The sequence below is a fragment of the Spermophilus citellus genome (genome assembly GCF_964194105.1).
Source record: "Spermophilus citellus genome assembly, chromosome: 2".
In the NCBI taxonomy this organism is placed as follows: Eukaryota; Metazoa; Chordata; class Mammalia; order Rodentia; family Sciuridae; genus Spermophilus; species Spermophilus citellus.
In genome coordinates, this window is record NC_138183.1 from 236,827,064 (window position 1) to 236,849,543 (window position 22,480).

At 37.8% G+C, this 22,480-nt stretch overlaps 1 protein-coding gene across 10 annotated transcripts in view; it reads right to left on the reverse strand.

The window, feature by feature from the left end:
• The window catches only part of PHF21A (PHD finger protein 21A), a 198,057-nt gene that overhangs the window by 45,032 nt on the left and 130,545 nt on the right, over window positions 1–22,480 (reverse strand). For 8 of the 10 annotated variants that reach the window (XM_081279937.1, XM_081279943.1, XM_081279944.1 and 5 more), the window contains 2 exons: window positions 11,761–11,967; window positions 669–920 (listed from right to left, as the gene is read on the reverse strand). In XM_081279937.1, coding sequence (XP_081136063.1) covers window positions 669–920; window positions 11,761–11,967 — 459 coding nt within the window. The remainder of the gene's footprint in view (window positions 1–668; window positions 921–11,760; window positions 11,968–22,480) is intronic. The other 2 variants (XM_081279945.1, XM_081279942.1) reach the window with 1 other exon arrangement.

Consider the following 22,480-nt stretch of genomic DNA (forward strand, 5'->3'; position numbering starts at 1 on the left):
CATCTAACTGAGTGAGCTGGTTGCTTCTCTAGGGATTCCTGGGTAAATGGCAAAGCTCCACTTTGTTGTTCTCTAGTTTCACTAGTCATTGGTCATTCTTCAAAAGCCACCAAGAGCTCATAATTGCCATCTTAAGGAAAGAATTTTGTCAAAATTTGGATATAGTTCCTCCAAGTTTCTGAAAATATTAGTTTCTAAATGGTTTAATCCTAAAAACCTCATGAACAATTCCTGTTCAAGTACTTCCTTAAAGGGATCCCACTCAACCCCCACCACAGAACTTGGCCACTCATGTTAATTTGTGAATATCTTGAATATTTTATAAACAAGAGAGTTTAAATACTCAAGTTGCACAGGAAAGACAGTGGATAGAATGGAGGGACAGATAAATGAAACAGCATATATGCCTTCATGAAGGAAACTTTTCCCTGAAAATCAGGTCATACTTTGACTACAGATAATGTGCTTAATTTGGTCCTTGGTGTCAAGACACCTCTACAGTTAACTGAAAAAAACTGTGGGAATGCTATATTGTCCCATCAGGTTCAAAGGGGAATTTGGCATGCTGGAGGAATTGGAGCTCCAGCAGGAGCTAAAATGGATTACTCTACAAATACGTATCCTGAACCCTCTTAACATGGGTACATGAGTAGCAGCTGCTGGCTTACCAGAGTGACTGTGTTTTTTGCCACAATTTGGACAGCCTCTGCCCCAGGCCCAGTGACCTTACTAGACGTCTGGAGGTTGACTGGTGTGTTCTGCACATCAGTGCTGAGCACAGCCTTCTGACTGTTGATGGCGGTCACCATAGCAATGGTAGGTCTCTGGCCCACAACAGAGGCAGGCATGGTTGCAGTTGCTGCTTTCAAGACGAGAGGTAGTGTCTTTGTGGTAATCATAGAAGCTGTAGTTACAGTCTTCTAGGAGACATGGAAAACAGATATTAGGACATGGCAATGTGATCCAACTAAACAATATGCTACTGAACTCCGGAAGAAAATAAAGCAATAATTCTCATACTTAATCAAGTTTCTAGTATCACAACATTTCTCTTGTGTACACAGAGTACACAGCTCACTACAGGGAAAGAATTCTCCAGCTTGCTGGAATTCACAAATTAGTGTTATCTGTAAATGGGCAAGCTCACTCTAATAACTGTAGACTAATATGGCAGAGAAGGTTTCTGGACACAGAATATGAGTGTACTTATTTCATCTAGTCTAATTCTTTGGTCGAAATCAATGAATTTACATATAGGATGCAAATAATGGGAAACATATCCTCTCTATCCCTAACTGCTATAATCTTACCAATATGAAGAAAGTTATCATATAATTCTGGCTTTCTGTCCCTTGTGACACAAAGGCTGGGGGAAAGAGACAGTGTCTTGTCTTTCTTTTTTGAGTGTCACCCAGGAGAGGCAGAAAATCCCAAATTCCACATAATGAAACATTAACCAACTAGTATAGGAAATACTAGTTCTTGATACCAAAGGGATATGAGTCCCTACCTATAATCTTTTCTCCAGAGAACTGCTACAAAAGGGATCAAAGATTCACTGAAATGTGACAAGGCCCAAACAAACACCTGAGTTTCAAAAAGCCTTCGAGATCAGAGGATGAGCTGAAGTGAGAGGACTTGACTGATGCTCCGTAAGTGCTATTGCAGCTTTGAAGCTATATTTTTCTAGATTTTTTACTAGAATAATTACAAGTGTCAGTTACAAAACAAGAAAACAGAAACATGCTCATTACACGGCACACGTCTATCTTATGCTACTAGTCACTTGAGATGCAGACATTTCAGGAACATGAAAATGTATCTGGTCCAACTTGCTGGTTCTGATATTATTCTACCATTTCTTCTTACTCTCCATTTGTACACTTTGGTAGCTACAGGCCACATGTTGATATTAAATTTAAATTAAAACTAAAACATCAATTTCTCATTTGCACTAGCCAATTTTCAAGTGTTCAAAAGCCACATGTGGCTAGTGGCTACCAAGGTGAACAGTGGGGACAGACAGTATTTCCAAAACTGCAGAAAGTTGTGTTGGATGGTACTGCTCTGGACCAGGGATAAGTACTCTCACTCTCTCTGAAACATACTCAGACAACTTCCCTTTTTATGAAATTCTATTTCTGGGAGATCCAACAGGACCCACCCGTTGCATTGGTCGCCCGGCAAAGGGAAACGAACTGTCGCCATTTGCAAGAGATACCACCATGGCAGAGAACTGACGTCATCAGACTGTGGAGGAGGAGATAACTTCACTGAAACCTGCGGATACAGGTGTGTAATCCCCTAGCCTTCCCTCTCCACACAGCGGGGAAACCTTAAGGGCCCCTCCCAGCTCTCCCGTGAGCGCGATAGCCAGACCGAGGGAATCAGAAGTGGCGCAGGACCCGCGGCACAGAACTCCTGGCTACCGCTCCCACCAGTGCTGACAACTGAGGTCTCTTGCACCAGCTACCGGGGGCGTGGCTACCGGAGGGCAAGTAAAATTCGCTGAGGATTCTCAGCCCCAAGCTCTACAAACTTAGGGTCTGAGGGAATGGCAAACAGGGAAAGTGTGCCCAGTCGTTCATGAAAACAGGGCTCCCGAGAGCAGCAGACCTGGAGTGTAGCCAGTATTGTGGTGAGCGGCACCCGTGAGAGGGGCCTGGCTAGAGGAAAAGTGGGGAAGTGACTAGACACAAGAGGAGGCCCTAGGCACTCAGGATTGGAGACTCGCCCAGTCTGGGAGGAGGAGCTGCTGCACAGTGATTGGTTCCTACGTATTGACAGGAGAAGCTTGGCCTGGTGGGCACAGCGCCACCTACTGGAAGAGAAGTTAATCAAACTCTAAGACTGCATTTATTAGTTTTTTTTTTTTTTATTTGGGTTTTTTTTCCTCATTTTCATTTTTCTTATTGTTTATAAAAATTTTTTTTGTTTAATTTTTTTTCTTCTAATTTTAATTTTTATTATTATTATTTAAATTTTTTTATTTTTTTATCTCCTATTTTTTTCTTCTTTTGTCTTTTCATTTCTTTTCAATTTTCTTATTCCCCCTTCCTTGAATTCTACCTGCTTACTCTCATTCTCTTTAGTGACTTCTTCCCTTCCCTTCTAATACCTTTCCCCCCAAGCATCAAATAAATTTATAGGAGTAAACAGTAACTCAGCAGTCAAACAGAACAAGAAGTAACATGAGCAGCATGAAAAAGCAAGGAAGAAAAGGAGTACAAACAATGCAGGACAGCCTAAATATTCAGGAGGACCTAGAGTCATCAGAAAAATGGTCATATAAAGAACTCAAGGAACACCTTAGACAGATGGAATGGAACCTTAAAGAGGATATGAGACAGCAAATTCAAACAGTGAAAGAACACATTGAAAACGAATTACATAAACAGATAAAAGAAGAAGTTAAGCATCTTTATCAGGAGATAGATCTAAAAAAAATCAAACAATAATTCTAGAAATGAAGGAAACTATAAACCAAATTAAAAACTCAAATGAGAGTATCACTAACAGAGTGGAGCAAGTAGAAGCCAGAACATCAGATAATGAAGACAAAATATATCATCTTGAAAAGAGTCTAGCCAACTCAGAAAGGCAGGTAAAATATCACGAGAAAAACATCCAAGAGATATGGGATAACATAAAAAAACCAAACTTAAGAGTCATCGGGATAGAAGAAGGTATAGAGATTCAAACCAAGGGAATGAGTAACCTGCTGAATGAAATAATTACAGAAAACTTTCCAGAAATAAAAAAGGAAACGGATATACAAATTGTAGATGCATACAGAACACCGAGCATACAAAATCACAGTAGACCAACACCAAGACACATTGTTATGAAGATATCCAATATACAGAACAAAGAGAAAATATTAAAAGCTACAAGAGAAAAGAGGCAGATTACATTCAGGGGTAAACCAATAAGGTTAACAACAGATTTTTCATCACAGATGCTGAAAGCAAGAAGGTCCTGGAACAATGTATTTCAAACACTGAAAGACAATGGATGCCAACCAAGAATTCTGTATCCAGCAAAATTAAGCTTCAGGTATGACAACGAAATAAAAATCTTTCATGATAAACAAAAGTTAAAAGAATTTGCAGCCAGAAAACCAGCATTGCAAAGCATCTTGAGCAAAACACTACACGAGGAAGAAATGAAAAACAATAACCAAAACCATCAGTGGGAAGTGCCTTGGTAAAGACAGAGGGCGGGGGGAAAGATAATCATGGAGAAACAAACTAAATTAAAAAAAAAGGATAAATAATCAAACATGGCTGGAAGTACAAACCATATATCAATAGTAACTCTAAATGTTAATGGCTTAAACTCTCCAATAAAGCGACATAGGCTGGTATCATGGATTAAAAAAACAAATCCAACAATATGCTGCCTCCAGGAGACACATCTGATTGGAAAAGACATACACAGGCTGAAGGTGAAAGGATGGGAAAAAATATACCATGCACACGGTCCTCGTAAGCAAGCAGGGGTGGCCATCCTCATATCGAATAAAATTGACTTCAAGACTAAGTTAATCAAAAGGGATAAGGAAGGACATTATATACTGTTAAAAGGAACCATTCACCAACAAGACATAACAATTATCAATATTTATGCACCAAATAATGGTGCTGCGACATTCATAAAACAAATTCTCCTCAAGTTCAAGAATCAAATAGACCACAACACAATAATTATGGGTGACTTCAACACACCTCTCTCACCATTGGACAGATCCTCCAAACAAAAGTTGAATAAAGAAACTATTGAACTCAATAACACAATCAATAACCTAGACTTAACTGACATATATAGAATTTATCAACCATCATCAAGTGGATATACTTTTTTCTCAGAAGCACATGGATCCTTCTCAAAAATAGACCATATATTATGCCATAGGGCAACCCTCAGTAAATATAAAGGGGTAGAGATAATACCATGCATTTTATCTGATCATAATGGAATGAAACTGGAAATCAATGATAAAAGAAGGAAGGAAAAATCCTACATCACATGGAAAATGAACAATATGTTACTGAATGATCAATGGGTTACAGAAGACATAAAGGAGGAAATCAAAAAATTCTTAGAGATAAATGAAAATACAGACACAACATATCGGAATCTATGGGACACAATGAAAGCCGTTTTAAGAGGGAAATTCATCGCCTGGAGGTCACTCCTCAAAAAAAGAAAAAACCAACAAATAAATGAGCTCACACTTCATCTCAAAGCCCTAGAAAAGGAAGAGCAAAACAACAGCAAATGTAGCAGAAGGCAAGAAATAATTAAAATCAGAGCGGAAATCAATGAAATTGAAACAAAAGAAACTATTGAAAAAATTAACAAAACTAAAAGTTGGTTCTTCGAAAAAATAAATAAGATCAACAGACCTTTAGCCATGCTAATGAAGAGAAGAAGAGAGAGAACTCAAAATTACTAACATACGGGATGAAAAAGGCAATATCACAACAGATGCTACAGAAATACAGAAGACAATTAGGAATTATTTTGAAAACCTATATTCCAATAAAATAAAAGATAGTGAAGACATCGATAAATTTCTTAAGTCATATGATTTGCCCAGACTGAGTCAGGAGGATACACACAATCTGAACAGACCAATATCAATGGATGAAATTGAAGAAGCCATCAAAAGACTACCAACCAAGAAAAGCCCAGGACCGGATGGGTATACAGCAGAGTTTTACAAAACCGTTAAAGAAGAATTAATACCAATACTTTTCAAGTTATTTCAGGAAATAGAAAAAGAGGGAGCTCTTCCAAATTCATTCTGTGAGGCAAACATCACCCTGATTCCGAAACCAGACAAAGACACCTCAAAGAAAGAAAACTACAGACCAATATCTCTAATGAACCTAGATGCAAAAATCCTCAATAAAATTCTGGCGAATCGAATACAAAAACTCATCAAAAAAATTGTGCACCATGATCAAGTAGGATTCATCCCTGGGATGCAAGGATGGTTCAATATACGGAAATCAATAAATGTTATTCACCACATCAATAGACTTAAAGATAAGAACCATATGATCATCTCGATAGACGCAGAAAAAGCATTCGACAAAGTACAGCATGCCTTTATGTTCAAAACATTAGAAAAACTAGGTAACAGGAAGTTACCTCGACATTGTAAAAGCTATCTATGCTAAGCCTCAGGCTAGCATCATTCTGAATGGAGAAAAATTGAAGGCATTCCCTCTAAAATCTGGAACAAGACAGGGATGCCCTCTATCACCACTTCTATTCAATATAGTTCTCGAAACACTGGCCAGAGCAATTAGACAGACGAAAGAAATTAAAGGCATAAAAATAGGAAAAGAAGAACTTAAATTATCACTATTTGCGGACGACATGATTCTATACCTAGAAGACCCAAAAGGGTCAAACAACAACAAGTGCTGGCGAGGATGTGGAGAAAAGGGTACACTTGTACATTGCTGGTGGGACTGCAAATTGGTGTGGCCAATTTGGAAAGCAGTATGGAGATTCCTGGGAAAGCTGGGAATGGAACCACCATTTGACCCAGCTATTGCCCTTCTCGGACTTTTCTCTGAAGACCTTAAAAGAGCGTACTACAGGGATACTGCCACATCGATGTTCATAGCAGTACAATTCACAATAGCTAGACTGTGGAACCAACCCAGATGCCCTTCAATAGATGAATGGATAAAAAAATGTGGCATTTATACACCATGGAGTATTATGCAGCACTAAAAATGGCCAAAATCATGGAATTTGCAGGGAAATGGATGGCACTAGAGCAGATTATGCTTAGTGAAGCTAGCCAATCCCTAAAAAACAAATATCAAATGTCTTCTTTGATATAATGAAAGCAACTATGAGCAGAGCAGGGAGGAAGAGCAGGAAGAAAAGATTAACATTAAACAGAGACATGAGATGGGAGGGAAAGGGAGAGAAAAAGGAAATTGCATGGAAATGAAGGGAGACCCTCATTGCTATACAAAATTACATATAAGAGGTTGTGAGGGGAATGGGAAAATAAACAAGGAGAGAAATGAATTATAGTAGATGGGGTAGAGAGAGAAGATGTGAGGGAAGGGGAGGGGGGATAGTAGAGGATAGGAAAGGTATCAGAATACAATAGTTACTAATAGGGCATTATGTAAAATTGTGGATGTGTAACCGACATGATTCTGCAATCTGCATTTGGGATAAAAATTGGGAGTTCATAACCCACTTCAATCTAATGTATGAAATATGATATGTCAAGAGCTTTGTAATGTTGTGAACAACCAATAAAAAAAAAAGAAATTCTATTTCCGTGTCTATATAAGTACCTGTGTATTATTATTGTTTGGTTGTAGGTGATTATTTCTCTTTCTGGCATATGCACGCATAATGCATATGTTTCTTTTTTTCTTTTAACCAATAAATTTAATGATCTGGCCTCCTCTATCCCATATACCTTAGTCAGCAATTCTCATTAACTCTCTCTCTCTTTTTTTTTTTTTTGTTTCTCATTAACTCTTATAATTAAAATCACCTGAGTCTTTGTTTCCACTTCTCCAAGGCAATAACAAGAGTGCCTCAACTCTTAGTGTCACTGTCTGCTCGAATGTGAAATAAAGAGTATTTGGGGGTAGCAGGTCATTACTTTCTATCAGTGATGAAAATCAAATTAAAGCTGGATGCCATGGATCATTAGAAATGTTACAGTAGCATATCATCAACAACTGACCAGCTTTTGTTGATTTTTTTAAAAAATATTTATTTTTAGTTGTAGGTGGATACAATATCTTTATTTCATTTTTAAGTGGTACTGAGGATTGAACCCAGTGCCTCACATGTGCTAGGTGAGCACTCTACCACTGAGCCACAACCCCAGCCCCAATACCAGCTATCTGTAATAAGAGTTTTAAACAGTGCAATTTTAGCACTACCTGTCAATTTTAAATGTTTAAATACAAAGAATTTTTGAAGTGGAGAGCAAGTCACACCAAATGCCATTCAATCCTACTGCTACTGTGGGTTGTGGAAACAGCTCTGGACAGCAGAACCTGACATGGCTTTTAAAAACAGTTGGCATACTGTCACTGTAAGAGTTTGAAGTACATTTTTTTTTTTGGACACACTCTTGGTTCAGGTAAATCATTATCAACATTTTGAATAATAGCCCTAAACTGATTACTCTAGAAAATACTTAATAAAACCACAAACCTTCCTGACTATGTACACACCTCCCATTAACCCAATGCTTAAATAACACTGAAATCTAATGAGTGTGTTCACATCTTTGCTTTATACATATTTGGTTGTGCCTGATTTCACTACACGTATTTCAGTGTCTATAAAATTCCATATATTCTATGCCTCAATGAAAATATCTAAAAGTATATAATAGCTAACCATTTATTGACACCAACACATAGGTCTCCTTAGATTTTTTACTCTTGGCCTGGTGGTTACTCTAGTTCAAATATTAGGGAACAGAAAACTAGCTCTTCATTAGGATTAGATAGAAAGAGAATCTGTAACTTTGAAATCCAAGCCTAATGAAAACATCTGAACTGTTTTGGCAAGAGGAGGAGAAAATGCAAAGCAAAAAAGTATTTGATAACAAAGAAATTGATTTTTTAAGGAAGCTGTGATTAGTCCTTGGCTAGCTAATGCTGTCCATATCTGATCATTTTCATGAGGGTAGTAGTTACTGAACAGTTTTCATAAAGAGTTTTTAAATTTTGAGAAAACCCCAAATTGCATGAGCCAGAAGTTAATGCAGAAAAACAGGGTAATTAACACCAACAACAAAATCCCTTTTGTTTATTTATTTTGCTAAGTTATTGTTATTTACTTGCAAAATATGAAGTACTGATTAAAAACTCCAAAGTATGCATCAGAACTTAGAGAAGTTATTACTATGGGTTTTTAGTAACCTTCATAACTACTTTAGATAGTTTGCTTAATTTTGAGTGGAAATTCACTGTTGTGCACCCAAACAGCCACAGAAAGGAACCTCCCTCTCCTTTGTAAGTGTTTACATTCTGTTTCATTGTATTAACTGCATTCTTCTTTACATTGTTTTGTATTATTAAAAATGCAAGTATTGTGAATGTAGGTCAAAGGGCATACCTGTATTCAAGTATTCTATTCTTTTTCTGTATATGGGAAAAAATTTCAAAACTTATGAGTTGGAGTTAACTACATAAAAGGAACTGCTCCTACTTCTTCCTGCAACAAGATTTTCTCATTGCTTCCTTTATGCCTTGGTACATGATCATCACTTGGCTTAGAAAAAAACTACCTCCTAACAGACAATAAAAAACCTTCTCCTGGTGGCTGGACACAGTGGCGCACACCTGTAATCCCAGTAGCTTGGGAGACCTAGACAGGACGAGCACAAGTTCAAAGCCAGCCTCAGCAAAATGAGGAGCTAAGCAACTCAGTGAGACCCTGTCTCTAAATAAAATACAAAATAGGGCTGGGGATGTGGTTCAGTGGTTGAGTGCCCCTGGTTTCAATCCCCAATCCCCCCTCAAAAAAAAAAAAAAATCTTCTCCTGGTGCAGTGCAGTGGTGCACTCTGGTTAGCTAATCAGAAGGCTGAGGCAGGAGAGCGGCAAATTCCAAGCTAGCCTAAGCAAGGGAGACCTTGACTCAAAATAAAAAATTTTAAAAAGGGCTGGGGATGTAGCTCAGTGGTAAAGGGCCCCTGAGTTCAATCCCTGGTACTGCAAAAACAAATAAAAATTCTTTTCTTCCTAGCATCTTTTCCCTGCTCACTCTGATCACTACTTAGTTATTCCTTTCTGAAGTTACATATTTAATATATGCCATATATAACCTCCCATTTTTCTTTACCCCTGTCATTACTTTACTATGACTGCCAAAATGCCCAGCTTGGGTCATACAGTTGAGACTTCCACAATAAGCCAGCCCCTTTCTGCCTTTTCTAGCCTCATCTTCCTGGAATCTATGCTCCCACCACACCAGCCTACTTGCTATTCCCAAGGTATGCATTTACTTCTCTGACTCCACACTTCTGTTCACACTATTCTCTATACTTCTCTTCTCTCCCCTGTGCTCCATCATCACTGAAATCCCATTCACTGGCTGAGGCCCTGCTCAAATGCCACCTCCTTTAAGGAACATTTTCTGATTCCTGTAAGATTACTCTGTTCTCTGTATTTTTTACAGCTTTTCACTAGTAGTTTATGTCTTCCTTTTGCTCTATAAAAGTTTTGGGTTCTTGAAAACATAAACTATCTTACTTGTGAATCTACTCTTCATGTTACCTAGCACAGTGCTTACACATAATAGGATTCAATAATTATTTACAGAATAAATGAAGATAAATTATCAGAATGTTCCAGATTCTTGGCAGGGACTACTGCTCTTTGTAATGCCAGAATCTAGTACACAGACAGCAGTCAATAAATACGAATGACAGTTTAATGTAAAGTCAAATCACCCAAATCAAAAATCTTGAGGATCCTTTGGGTTTTAACATTAAATCTTTGCATTAAACAAAATAAAACAATGGTTAGCTAATCAGGCAGGCTACCAAATGGAGAGATGCCATACAACACTATTTTGGAGATACCCCTGGATCTCTCACTATCCATCGTCCCAAAGCAGCACAGAACTCAGGTGACCAGGGAAGGAAATAGTTATTATAAGTATTTTAGAAATATTCCCTGATTTGTATCATATGGTAAGTTACTCGAAGAGAAAGTTTCCATGAATTAAGACAGAAAACTCCTATGCATGAGGTAACGACAAATTCTACCACATTCTTTCCATGTAAATACTCTCTGATCCACTAAACTTTTGGAAAGAGAATAACCTAACCCAACTCTGTTTAAGACTCCCAAAGAGTGTTTGCCTCACGTGTACAAGGCCCTGGGTTCAATCCCCAGCACCACAAAAAAGCAAAAACAAAGAAAATACTCCAAACGAAAGTCAGGCTACAAGCATTCTTTTAGAAGTGACACAAGTCCTGGTTGGGAGCTTTTTTTTGGGGGGGGGGGGTACTGGGAACTAAATCCAGGGGTATTTTACAATTGAGTTACATACCCTGACCCTTTTATTTTGAAACAAGTCTCACTAGTTGTCCAGACTATCCTCAAACTTGTGATCCTCCTGCTTCAGCTTCCTGAGTAGCTGGGATTATACGTGAGTGCCACTGAGCTGGCTAACATCGTCCTTCTGAATGCTTCTACCTGGACCTAAGAGCACTATTCTAGAATAGCTTCAAGCCTACCTGCTAAATTTCCAGAAAAACAATTCCAGAAGAGGCCAGACTTTTAGAATAAGTGCAAACAAATACCTCCAGAAATTCAAAATAAGATTTTTCACTCTCCTGGAATGCACAAAAGGGAGTTTTCTTTGTCACTCTTTCTCCCTTCTTTGGACAGGTCATTTAACTTTTGCCTCTTTCTTCCTGCCAGTGAATTTCAAGAAAAAATGGAACAAGAACTTTTAAAAAAATTTTTTTTTAGTTGTCAATGGACCTTTATTTTTTAATTTTTAAATATTTTTATTTTTATTTATTTATATGCAGTGCTGAGAATTGAACCCAGTGCCTCACACATGCTAGGTAAGTGCTCTACCACAGAACTACAACCCATACCCCACAGAAACTTTTGTTTAGTGCTGCTAGTTGAGCTTAGGATGGCTGACACAAATCCTGTTCTCCATGACCAATCACAACCAATCTACCAAAAAAAAAATTTTTTTAAAAAGCCTACATCTATACTTTTACCTGTGAAGCAGTCAAGCTGGGAGAGGGTGCAGCTGGCTGCTGGGCGTGGTGGTGGTGGTACTGCTGTTGTTGCTGTAGTTGCTGTAGTGGCTGCTGCTGTGCTGTTTGTAGTTTGTTTTCAGATTGGGGCAATGGCTGTATTTGGAACTTGTCTGGTTGTTCTTGCTTTACTATCAGGTTCTTCCGTAGTTGTTCAACTACTCTTTTCTACCAAATGAAGACAAAAAAAATCTATCAGAATGCTGTTCTGTTAGCTGCATGGAAACACAGCGATTATATGCCTCTGACATCTTTTCCATACTAGTTTCATCTAAAACTTGTAACATCTATAATTACATAGACTGTACAAACAAGAAGTTCAAAGAACATAAAAGTCATTATCATTAATATGAAACCAATGGTATAAGAAATGTTTTTTATAAAGGGAAATTAAGGCATGCAGATTTAGAAAACAGCTAAGAGATCGTGTCGCAGAGCTCAGATTTCTTGCCTACTATTAGGTTAGCAAGTAAGACTGGAAGGGCTGACTAGCACAGCAGTAACAGCATGCCTCTGGAATCTTACTGCTTCAATTCAAAGTTCAGTTTATATTCTTATCAACCACACAGTGTTGGGCAAGTGTCTTAACCTACCTGTGCCTTAATGTCCTGGTATATAAAATGAGGAGACAGTAAGTACTTACAAGCACAAGTGAGCTAATATACACAAAGTACTCAGAACTATGATTGGCACATTATTTTGCATCTGATATAAGAGATCTCAATCATAGTAATCTTTATTAATCAAATAAATATCATGTATCTATCCCAATTTGAAACATTAAACACATTTAAAACAAATAAACCATGATTCCAGTAGTATACAATATAAACATTAGACATTCTAAATTACTGAAATATGTAACTCTTGGGTAGAACTTCTTTACTAGAACAGGATCTGTAGAAATCCATTTGGTTAGACAGTCTAGGAATTTGACTACATGGAATGAAAATTTAAAATTAAGGTTTCTTGAATTTTCTAGACCTTGTTCAAACTTTTAAAAGTGTGTTTTTGGCTATCTTCATTACTATAATAATACATTTCTTTCTTTTTGCAGTGCAGGGGATTGAACCCAGGGCCTTGTATGTACATGCAAACACTCTGCCACTGAGCTATATCCCCAGGCCCTAGGGTCATACATTTCAATAGAACGAAGTTTGTTCACAACTGTACTCTACGCTGAGAACTATGCTGCTGAGTAAATGTCCACATCCTTTTCACAGTGTGTGTGAAGAAACAAGACTGAAGACGAGTAAATGGCTCAGAGACTATATGCTGTCATAACCATATGAGGCCAGATTTGGGGTCTGGCTCCCTTGTCCCCGTGGCTGGAAGAAAGGATAAACATCATTGCTCTCACACACTTTTAAGTGAGTTCACTAGCTCAGTGTACTATTTCTGAAAACAAAAGATTGTTATTTTCCAGTACAGATTATGAATGGAGATAAAGAAAGTGCTAGTTGAGCTCAGCAACAGAGGTTTAAAGGATTAAATGAAACCAGAAGAGCCAGATTAATTTTCAAATTTCTACTATGGCTCCAACCAACTTCATCACCCACACACTTTAAAGAATTCAAACCTGCAGACTACTCACTTAACATATTCAAACATTAAAATATTTATAAAATGGATTTTAAAAAACTTTGAATCAATACAAAATATATTCTTGAGAGATTTTTAAGTTTTCATTATTGATTCTCTTTAGACAATTAAAATGTCATATAAAGGCCAATTTGGGGGGAGAAAAAAATTCTCCTATACATTATATTCTACTATCACTGCCTCTTTGAATAAATATATTTTTTTTAAATGCAGAGTCCAAAGTCTTTGCAAAAACCATCTGTGGAATAATTAAAATGCAAACTAATAAAATATCGAACACTTACAAAAATTAACTTGAGTCTTCAAAATTTTATTTTGCAAGTTTAAAATAAAAGGCAGAGAAATTGAACTGTTACAGTTTATAAGAAAGTAATAGTAGCAGTGTTGCAGATGACTTTGAGCATCACATGTAGATTTTATTGTGTGGACCCTGCCGTAACTTTTGGATGTTTACAAATGAAATAATAACTTAAAGTTGCTCTCAGTCCTCCTCCCCAGATCAGACATTGAACATTGGCAAGATAGCTAAAGTGCAGCATCAGCAGATAAAGGGGAGTCTAAGAATGCTTACAAAAACAGGAGAGAGAGACCAGGAGGAAATAATACAACACAAATGTGACACCTGCCAAAGAAACAAACAAAATGCCCTCTTGAATAAAAACAGCATAGGAAACAATAATTACTGTACCCGGCACAAAAGAACAGAGTGTTTTCCTCCTCTACAGCCATCCTTAGGAAACACAGTGTGCTCTCCTACTTACTGCCTAACTCAAGTGGACCAGAAGGAAGAGACAAAGCCCAGAACCTGCTCCCAGTTATACGCCACAGCAGGGAAGAGCCAGAGAGAGATGCAGGCTGGAGTACTCTTCAGCCATATGGCTAGAGCAAGGTGGCGACCAATCAGAACCAGAAGCAGAGAGTGGGAGTCAAGTGAGTCACACTGCATTTACAACTGTTCCTCCCCAGGGCCTGAAACAAAGCCCTAGACACTTGCACTTGTGAGTGGGGAGGAAACCCAAGATCCAATACCTGCAAACTTATATTGGTCCTTGAAAGAAGAGGGGAAAAAAATGAAGGTCAGAGCACATGGATCGGGAGAAATTTTCTGTAAAAGACGGCTGTAGTATTTGAAAGTTCTGCTCAGAAATGCATTGCCCCTCACTCCTTGCTGTGCTCGCCAGAAGATCAGAAGACCACTACGTGTGTAGTCATGTCTGTGAATTTTTTTAAAAATCAAGGTTTGGGGGCAACACTGCTGCTTTCCATCACAGCCTGCAGTCAGGATAGGGGATGAGCTGGGTAGTAGAGGTGCTCTGTGGGCACAGGAGCCCTGTACATTCTTTCAGGGCTGGCTAGTAAAGAAGAGCTGCTGTGTATCAGAGCCAGCTTTTTAGAGTCCCACAGTCCTGTCTTGCTCTAGTTCAGTCTTGTGGCTCTGGCAAATACTACACTCACATCACTTCAGAGGGGCCTGGATCTAGTTCAGCACCAGTACTTGGTGGCAGCAAGAGAGAAGATAGTCACAATGGAAGTCTTGGCCACATAGGATCAAGCAGAGCTTCCAGTGCCTGCAGCTTTAAGGTGGCCTCTTGTCTCCACAGGCAAGTCTACACATTCATTACTGTGTTTGAAACAAAGAAATCATGGCTTTTGCTGGTCACTAATGAGGGTTATACTGGCATAAACAATTTGCATTGCCAATGGTGTTCACATATGAGGGAGATCTTTAAATGTAGTTAATTATTTTAAAACATTATCTTACATCTTGGAAAAAAGGCTAAAATGCACAAACTGGCCATCCAACATTCACTAATAAGTTAATAAGAGATAACAGCCAGGTGCAGTGATGCAGGCCTATAATCCCAGTGGCTAGGGAGGCTGAAGCAGGAGGATTATGGGTTCAAAGCCAGCTTCAGCGACTTAGAGAGGCCCCAAGCAACTCAGAGAGACCCTGTCTCAAAATTAAAAAAGGGGATGGGGATGTAACTCAGTGGTTAAATGCCCCTGGGTTCAATTCCTGGTATCAAAAAAGAAAGAAAGGGGGGAAAAAGGCCAAAAAGAGTGATGGAAGAAGAAAGGGAGAAAAAGTTAATAACTCATCATCTTCTCTCCTTATTAATGTATTTTCTGTCAATAACAGGCCAATATGGCAGGCCTGAAGGTGGTGAGTATGGCCCCCTTCAATCCTGTCATAAACCCATGATACCAAGCCACAGTTTCCCTTGACATTGCACCATCGGGTTTCATCAGGGCTTGTTCAGGCAGAAGAGTTCATGAGCCTCTGACACTTCTAGTCAGTTTCCAAGACAGGTAGTCATGGTGATCAATATTGTGACATTCATGTGATACTATCAACATGTTCACATGACAGCAAGAAAGATCCTGAAGAAAAATACGAAATTTTATAGATCCAATACAACAGAATACTGGATTTGTTTCTATTATCTAAGTCAATCATTCCAAGTTTAATGGCACTGGTCACAAGAGAAGGAGATGGAGAAACAGAATGACAGCCCCACCTCTCCCTGCAATTGAGCCAACAGTTTATGTTCACCAGCAAATTTGCATACAAGTTTCAGAATATTTCTCCTAAAAGGAACTCTAGGCATAAGGCCCTTTCTCTTCCTCCCTGGCTGGATGTCACTGTTTTTGCACGCCATGCTCTATGCAGCATTATCAGTTTTTGTTTTCTTTTATTTGTGGTTCTGGGGTCTGAACCTAGGGGTACTTTATGACTGAGCTACATCCCCAGCACTTTTTATTTACTTGTGAGATAGGGTCTCACTAGATTGCCAAAGCTGGCCTGGAACTTGTGATCCTTTTGCCTCAGCCTCCCAAGCTGCGTCACCACTCCTGACACATTATCTGTTTTGCATCAATTATAAGGGCCACTCCTACTCAAGACATCTTCTTATGTAGTACTGCATAAGAAGATGTCTTGAGTTACGTGTGGCCCCCAGTACTGCCTTAACAGTTCATCCTTCTCTGTCCATGAATCAACACACAATCTGAAAATACGAGCTTCACCTTTCATACCAGAGCGTGACAGCAACCTGTAATTTTTCACAAATTCACAAAGTAAAGAACAAATCTTATCTTCATACCTAAAATGCAGTGGGAAATACTTCGAGGTCTTCAGACTTACCAATTGCTCAAAATGAAACTAGGGATACTAAATTTTATCGGTGCAGAAAAAACTAATAAGGAGAAATTTATATTTGTTGATGATATCAGAATTCCTCAAATGGGGCTGGGGAAGTAGCTCAGCAGTAGAGCATTTGCCTAGATGCTTGCAGCCCCATGTTCAACCCCAGCACTGCAAAAACAAAGGGAATTTCTCAGAGGAGGAAAAAAAGTCTTTCTACTGTATAATTGAAACCCAACCACTACAATATTTATAAATAACACCAATATTCATCAAATCTGAGGAAGCAGGAAGGAGATACAATGGTCTTCAGGACGTTCCACACAATTATCCCCTTGGGAATAGTGTGTGCATTACTGACATAATGTTAGTGACAGTATTACAATCCAGAGCAAATGCACGTGTTTAAATGAAACAGAAAAATAAGTGAAGATTTCACCACTTCATGCACAAAAACACAGAATGTCATTTTATGAACAAAAACATAGGAAAAGAGGCAATAAACTCACAATTAACTCCTTCCTTAATGCATAAGTTAAATTCAATGGGAGAATATGCAGTGAAGTTACTGGAGAAAATGTTCTAGGGGAAATACAGGGTATAATTCTAGGAGGAAGAGGAATACTGGTGGCAGAAGCTATAAAAATTTAAAAAGGCTGTAAAAATAAAAAATAAACTTGGATAAAAATAATTGCATTTTATTCATTTTTTAAGATACTAGAAGGTTTCCCCCAACTCTTTGAGATTCAGTTTTAGAGTTAAAATTAGACAAGTAGCTATATCCTTTTAAAATGATATCTACCTTGACAGAGGCAATATATATACCACTACATCTTGCATGGTAAACTGGACATATTGTCTACCAAAATGGGTTTGTGTCCTGGTTTTGAGATTTGGGAAAAAAGTATTTTCTAGTTCTGCAAGGTATCTGGGATTTGTACAGTACAATAAAAATGAGGAGCAGCAACAGTACACACTATCAGAACTTTTTTCAATAAAGTTCAACAAAATTCTCTGCATGGACGTTTAACAGAAGTTAGAGAATGCTTATGCCATGGTATTGATTAGACTTTGTATTACCTTTTTAATTAAAAAAATTCTTTGGGGTTTACTCTTCTTTCAATATGCACACGCACACACACAGATGTTTACATCAATGGATTTTATAACACATCTCCATAGAAGTTAATATCTTTTATCCATATTAATAAGACTTACATTCCATCTCTACAGGGAATTACACCCTTTATTCACTAGACTGACTGAATGAAACACCGTTTTCATTTTTCTTACTTAGTTCTCCATGCTCTAATAGGTAAACTCAGTCTTACCTTCTTCCTCAGTATGATATGCATGTCTATAAAACATTGCTAAAATTGCTATAACCAAACTTTGCCTATAGCTAGGGGTCCTTCTAAGAACCTGGGGACTACCTTTAATTTGCAATAAACAAGAAAGGGGTAGCTTCTTTTGTATGCAAGAGAGTTATGACCCCTAGAGAACTACAGAACAATACGTAACATACAAAAATGCTGGGGATATAGCTTGGTGGTGGAGTACTTTGCCTAGCATGTACAAGTGGGAATGTAGTTGTAGTACATTTTTCTATAATAAAAGATAAAGGAGGGCAAAGTTAAAAAACAGTTAATTTACATATAATTCCTGTATGTTTCTATGAAGCACTAAGCTATACTATATGTCCTCTTTGCTGAAGAAAAATGGTGATGATCAAATGAATGTTGGGGAGTGCTTAAGAAACTGTTAAGGCCAATGTGGAAATAAAGGATAGTAACCAATAATACAATTTGTCTATACGAACTTTCAACTCAGAACAACAGCTAATTAAATGGCTTTATTTTCAGTGTCAATTATATTTTGGACCTTTAACATCTAATCAAATGTTTTGTGTGTATGTGTGTGTGTGCACATGTGGGTGGCTGGGGACCAAACCCAGAGCCTCATTCAAGCTAGGCAAGCACTCTACCACTGCACTATGTTTCAATGATAGCTTAAATGAAATTTGTTTTTTGTATGGTTTTTCCTTCTTCTTTTCTTATTTTGGTACTGGAGACTGAACTCAGGGGCACCTGACCACTGAGTCACATCCCCAGCCCTATTTTGTATTTTATTGAGATAGGGACTCATTTGAGTTGCTTAGCACCTCGCTTTTGCTGAGGCCAGCTTTGAACTCGTGATCCTCCTGCCTCAGCCTCTTGAGCTGCTGGGATTATAGGCAAGTGCCACCACACTCAGCTGATTTTTGTGCGTTTTTAATGAGAATTGCTCAAAAACAGTTTAGTATTAAGAAAATGAATGAATGCTACCTGTTGCCTTTTTTTTATCTCTAAACTCCAACACATTATATATAGCACATATCTTTGGGTAGAGATCCAGGTACAGCTCAGATTTCTTATACCTGTATGGTGGTTCATATTTCTGAATGCATAAAATAAATGTTCAATTTAAATGTAAACTGACCCAGCAAAGACCTTAGATACAGTAATGCGGACAATAGGGGAAAAAAAAATTAAAACCATCCACAATCTGCACAATGTAGCTGTTTGCTATCACGAAAAAATACCTGAATCATTGTGTTTATTACAATGAGATATGACATGGAGCCTATTAATTTGTAAATTAAGCTCCAGCTCAGCAAACGCATGTCCCTCTGTAACTGTTTACAAAATGCTACTGCACATACCACCAGCTTGTCATTCATCATTTCATGGCTTTCCCCTGCAACTTAAAAGGCAGCATCGCCTTGTTAATATCAGAGCTGTCTCATACACTATTGAAATTTTCATTCCTCTGCCCCGAAGCTGCTGTGGTTTTCTTTACAAAAGAATTATGATTGGAGATGTCTGCACAGTAGCTGTCCCTGACAAGTCAGATATGAAAATACAATTTACATACATTGATGATCCAAAAATGGGGGGAGGGGAACAAAACCCAAAACCCTGTTATCATTTTATAGAATGGGGTTTTGATAAACAAACTGTTTTGCCTGCTCTAACCCCTGGGTACCATTTGAGATAATGCAGGAATCCCCTTTTCCATAAAAACATAAGACAGAATCAGATGCTGAAGAGGTATTCTATGGAGAATACATTTATTAAGACAGGGATGGGTCATTTTCAAGGGCAATGGTGTCTTTTAATGATCCTCAATTCTGCATTTTTTTTTTAGAGAAAAAGATTGTCAATAGTATTAGAAAAATATACCATGTCAGGCAGTATACATCAAATAGAAAATACTCTATGATGAAGTGTACTATTTTTCTTACATTTAAACAAAAGAAACTCCTATAAGATCTCTAAATACTGAATTTTTTCATTAGAAAGTATTTTTCCCAAAAGAATATTGAACATCATACTGTTGATGCTCAAAACCAATTTTTATCAACTACAGATATAATAACATATAGATTTTAAGAGATTCTGAAATGCTTCAATCTCTCTAAATTTCACAAAGTATTCATAATTTTAGTAGCTGAATTTGTTACAATCACCTAAAGGGGGAAATGTTGAACAGTGTTACAAGTTGACTTTCTGAAAAGACCCCATATAGAACAACTCAGAGGAGCAATCCTCTAGGCGGCTGCCAACATGACGACAGTGTTAACTTGGGGAACTGGATCTTCCAAGACACACAGCATGAGAGAATCTGCTCTACTCTGTATTCAACCTGAGTTTTCTGCATCAGAGACAGAATAAACCTGTATTCATCTTGCAAAGCTTCAGAGCAAGTTTTTTGTTGTTGTTGTTGTTTTAAATTATCACCACTAAAAGTTTTATTAGAGATGTTCAATACTACAGAAGAAAATGCACAATCGCTTAATAAATAAAATGCATTTGGAAAAAAATTAAGTTATTTTATTAAATGTTAAAGTTTTTACACACACACACGGGTGGGGGGAGAAAGAGAGAAAGAGAGAGAGAGAGAGAGAGAGAGAGAGAGAGAGAGAGAGAGAATGTGTGTGTGGAATGAATGGAATGACCACAATAAATGGACAATAAAAGGATTTTTAAAATTTTCTTCTAGCATACTTTTCCATACTAATGGTGCAACTCACCCTCTTTTACTTTACCTTCAGTTTCCACATACAACAAAAGTATAGGGACAAAAGAGAAGAAGGCACAGTACTGAACATAAGATCAATCCCTTCATATTTTTTAATAGACTTTATTTTTTAGAGCAGTTTTAGGCTCAGAACTGTGTGGAGTATGGAGAATTCCCATCGCCCGTCCAACAAAATAATTATGATTGGAGATGTCCGCATCTCCACCCCTGCACATTTCCCCACTATCAACATGCCACACCACAGTGGAACATTTGTTAAAACTGATGAATCTACAGTGATATATCACTATCACTATGACTCAGAGTACACATTTACATCAGGACTCACTCTGAGTGCAACATATTCTATGGTTTTGGACAAATTCATAATGACATGCATCCACCATTATAGCACCATACAGAATAATTTCATTGCCCCCAAAATCCTCTGTGCTCTCTATTCAACCCTCCCTCTCTCTAACCTTTCACAGTCACTGATATTTTTAATGTCCCCATAGTTTTGCCTTTTCCAGGATGTCATATAGTTGGAATGATACAGCATGCAGGCTTTCAGGTTGGCTTCCCTTAGTATAACGTTTTTCTCCGTTTTCTTTCCATTGCTTGACAGTGCATGTCTTTTTAGTTCTGAAAAACATTTAATTGCCTGAATGTACCATCATGGTTCTTTAATTTTTTTTTTTTTTGCATACAGTCTAATGTAGTAAACTGTCAATTCTATAATTACTACAATAAAAACAAAACAATAATAAAAGATAGAAGGATACTGGGAGTCTGCCCAGGAGACTTGACTTAGGTCTCAAATCAGGGGTAGAGTCAGGCCTATCGCCAAACAAGGTTCATTATCTCCAGTGAATTCTTTATTCAATCTTAGCCTTAGCTTTACCATAGTTCTCTAATAATCTTTTCTGTTAAAATTCTATGAGCCACTGGATGGCAAGAATTCAATTGCCTCGGGGTGGGGATGTGGCTCAAACAGTAGCTCGCTTGCCTGGCATGCGCGGGGCGCTGGGTTCGATCCTCAGTACCACATAAAAATAAAAAAAGATGTTGTGTCCACCAAAAACTAAAAAATAAATATTAAAAATTCTATCCTCTCACTCTCTCTCTTAAAAAAAAAAAAAAAAGAATGCAATCACAACGTACACCTTTCGCCTCCAGCACTGTACAAAGAAAACCAATGCTTACAACAATGATCCTAACATCTCACAGAGAGGCTAAATCACTGAAGAACAACTGCATTCAGTGGTTGAAGACTTATTCACATGAACATGTAAACTGATGATTACCTTTTGCCTGAATAGTAGTAATCTATTACCAGGCAGGTAACACACATGAATGAAGCAGGCAGATATAAGATAACAGCAAGTAATGGGGACTAAGGTCAGCTGGAGAGGAACTGCCTCATCTAAAATCACTAATGAATGAACTGCTTTTAACAAAGAGAGTCAAACAAAATAGCTTTGCTATTAGATAAAGCCCACGGACTACCAGTTTTTAACCCCTAGACAGTAATTACACTGACTGAACTGTAGTTACTAGAAGACAATGGAATTAAACATTACTTAGGAAAATTTTTTAAAATGCCAGAGAAAGTGCTAGCCTTGAGTCAAGAATAATTTCAGATAACCAGAAAAGTAAAATGGCCTCTGGGTCAATCACAATTTTACCATGGGGTACGACTCCAGTGACTTTTAATGGAGAGACATAAAAAGCAACTTAAAAATCAACATAATGACATAAAAATCAACAGTAATGAATACAATATGGCAAGATAAAACACCTGAGGATGTAGGGAGATAGACAACTACATGCAAAATATAAAGGTGATAATGAAAAATTTAGTAATATGTTCTG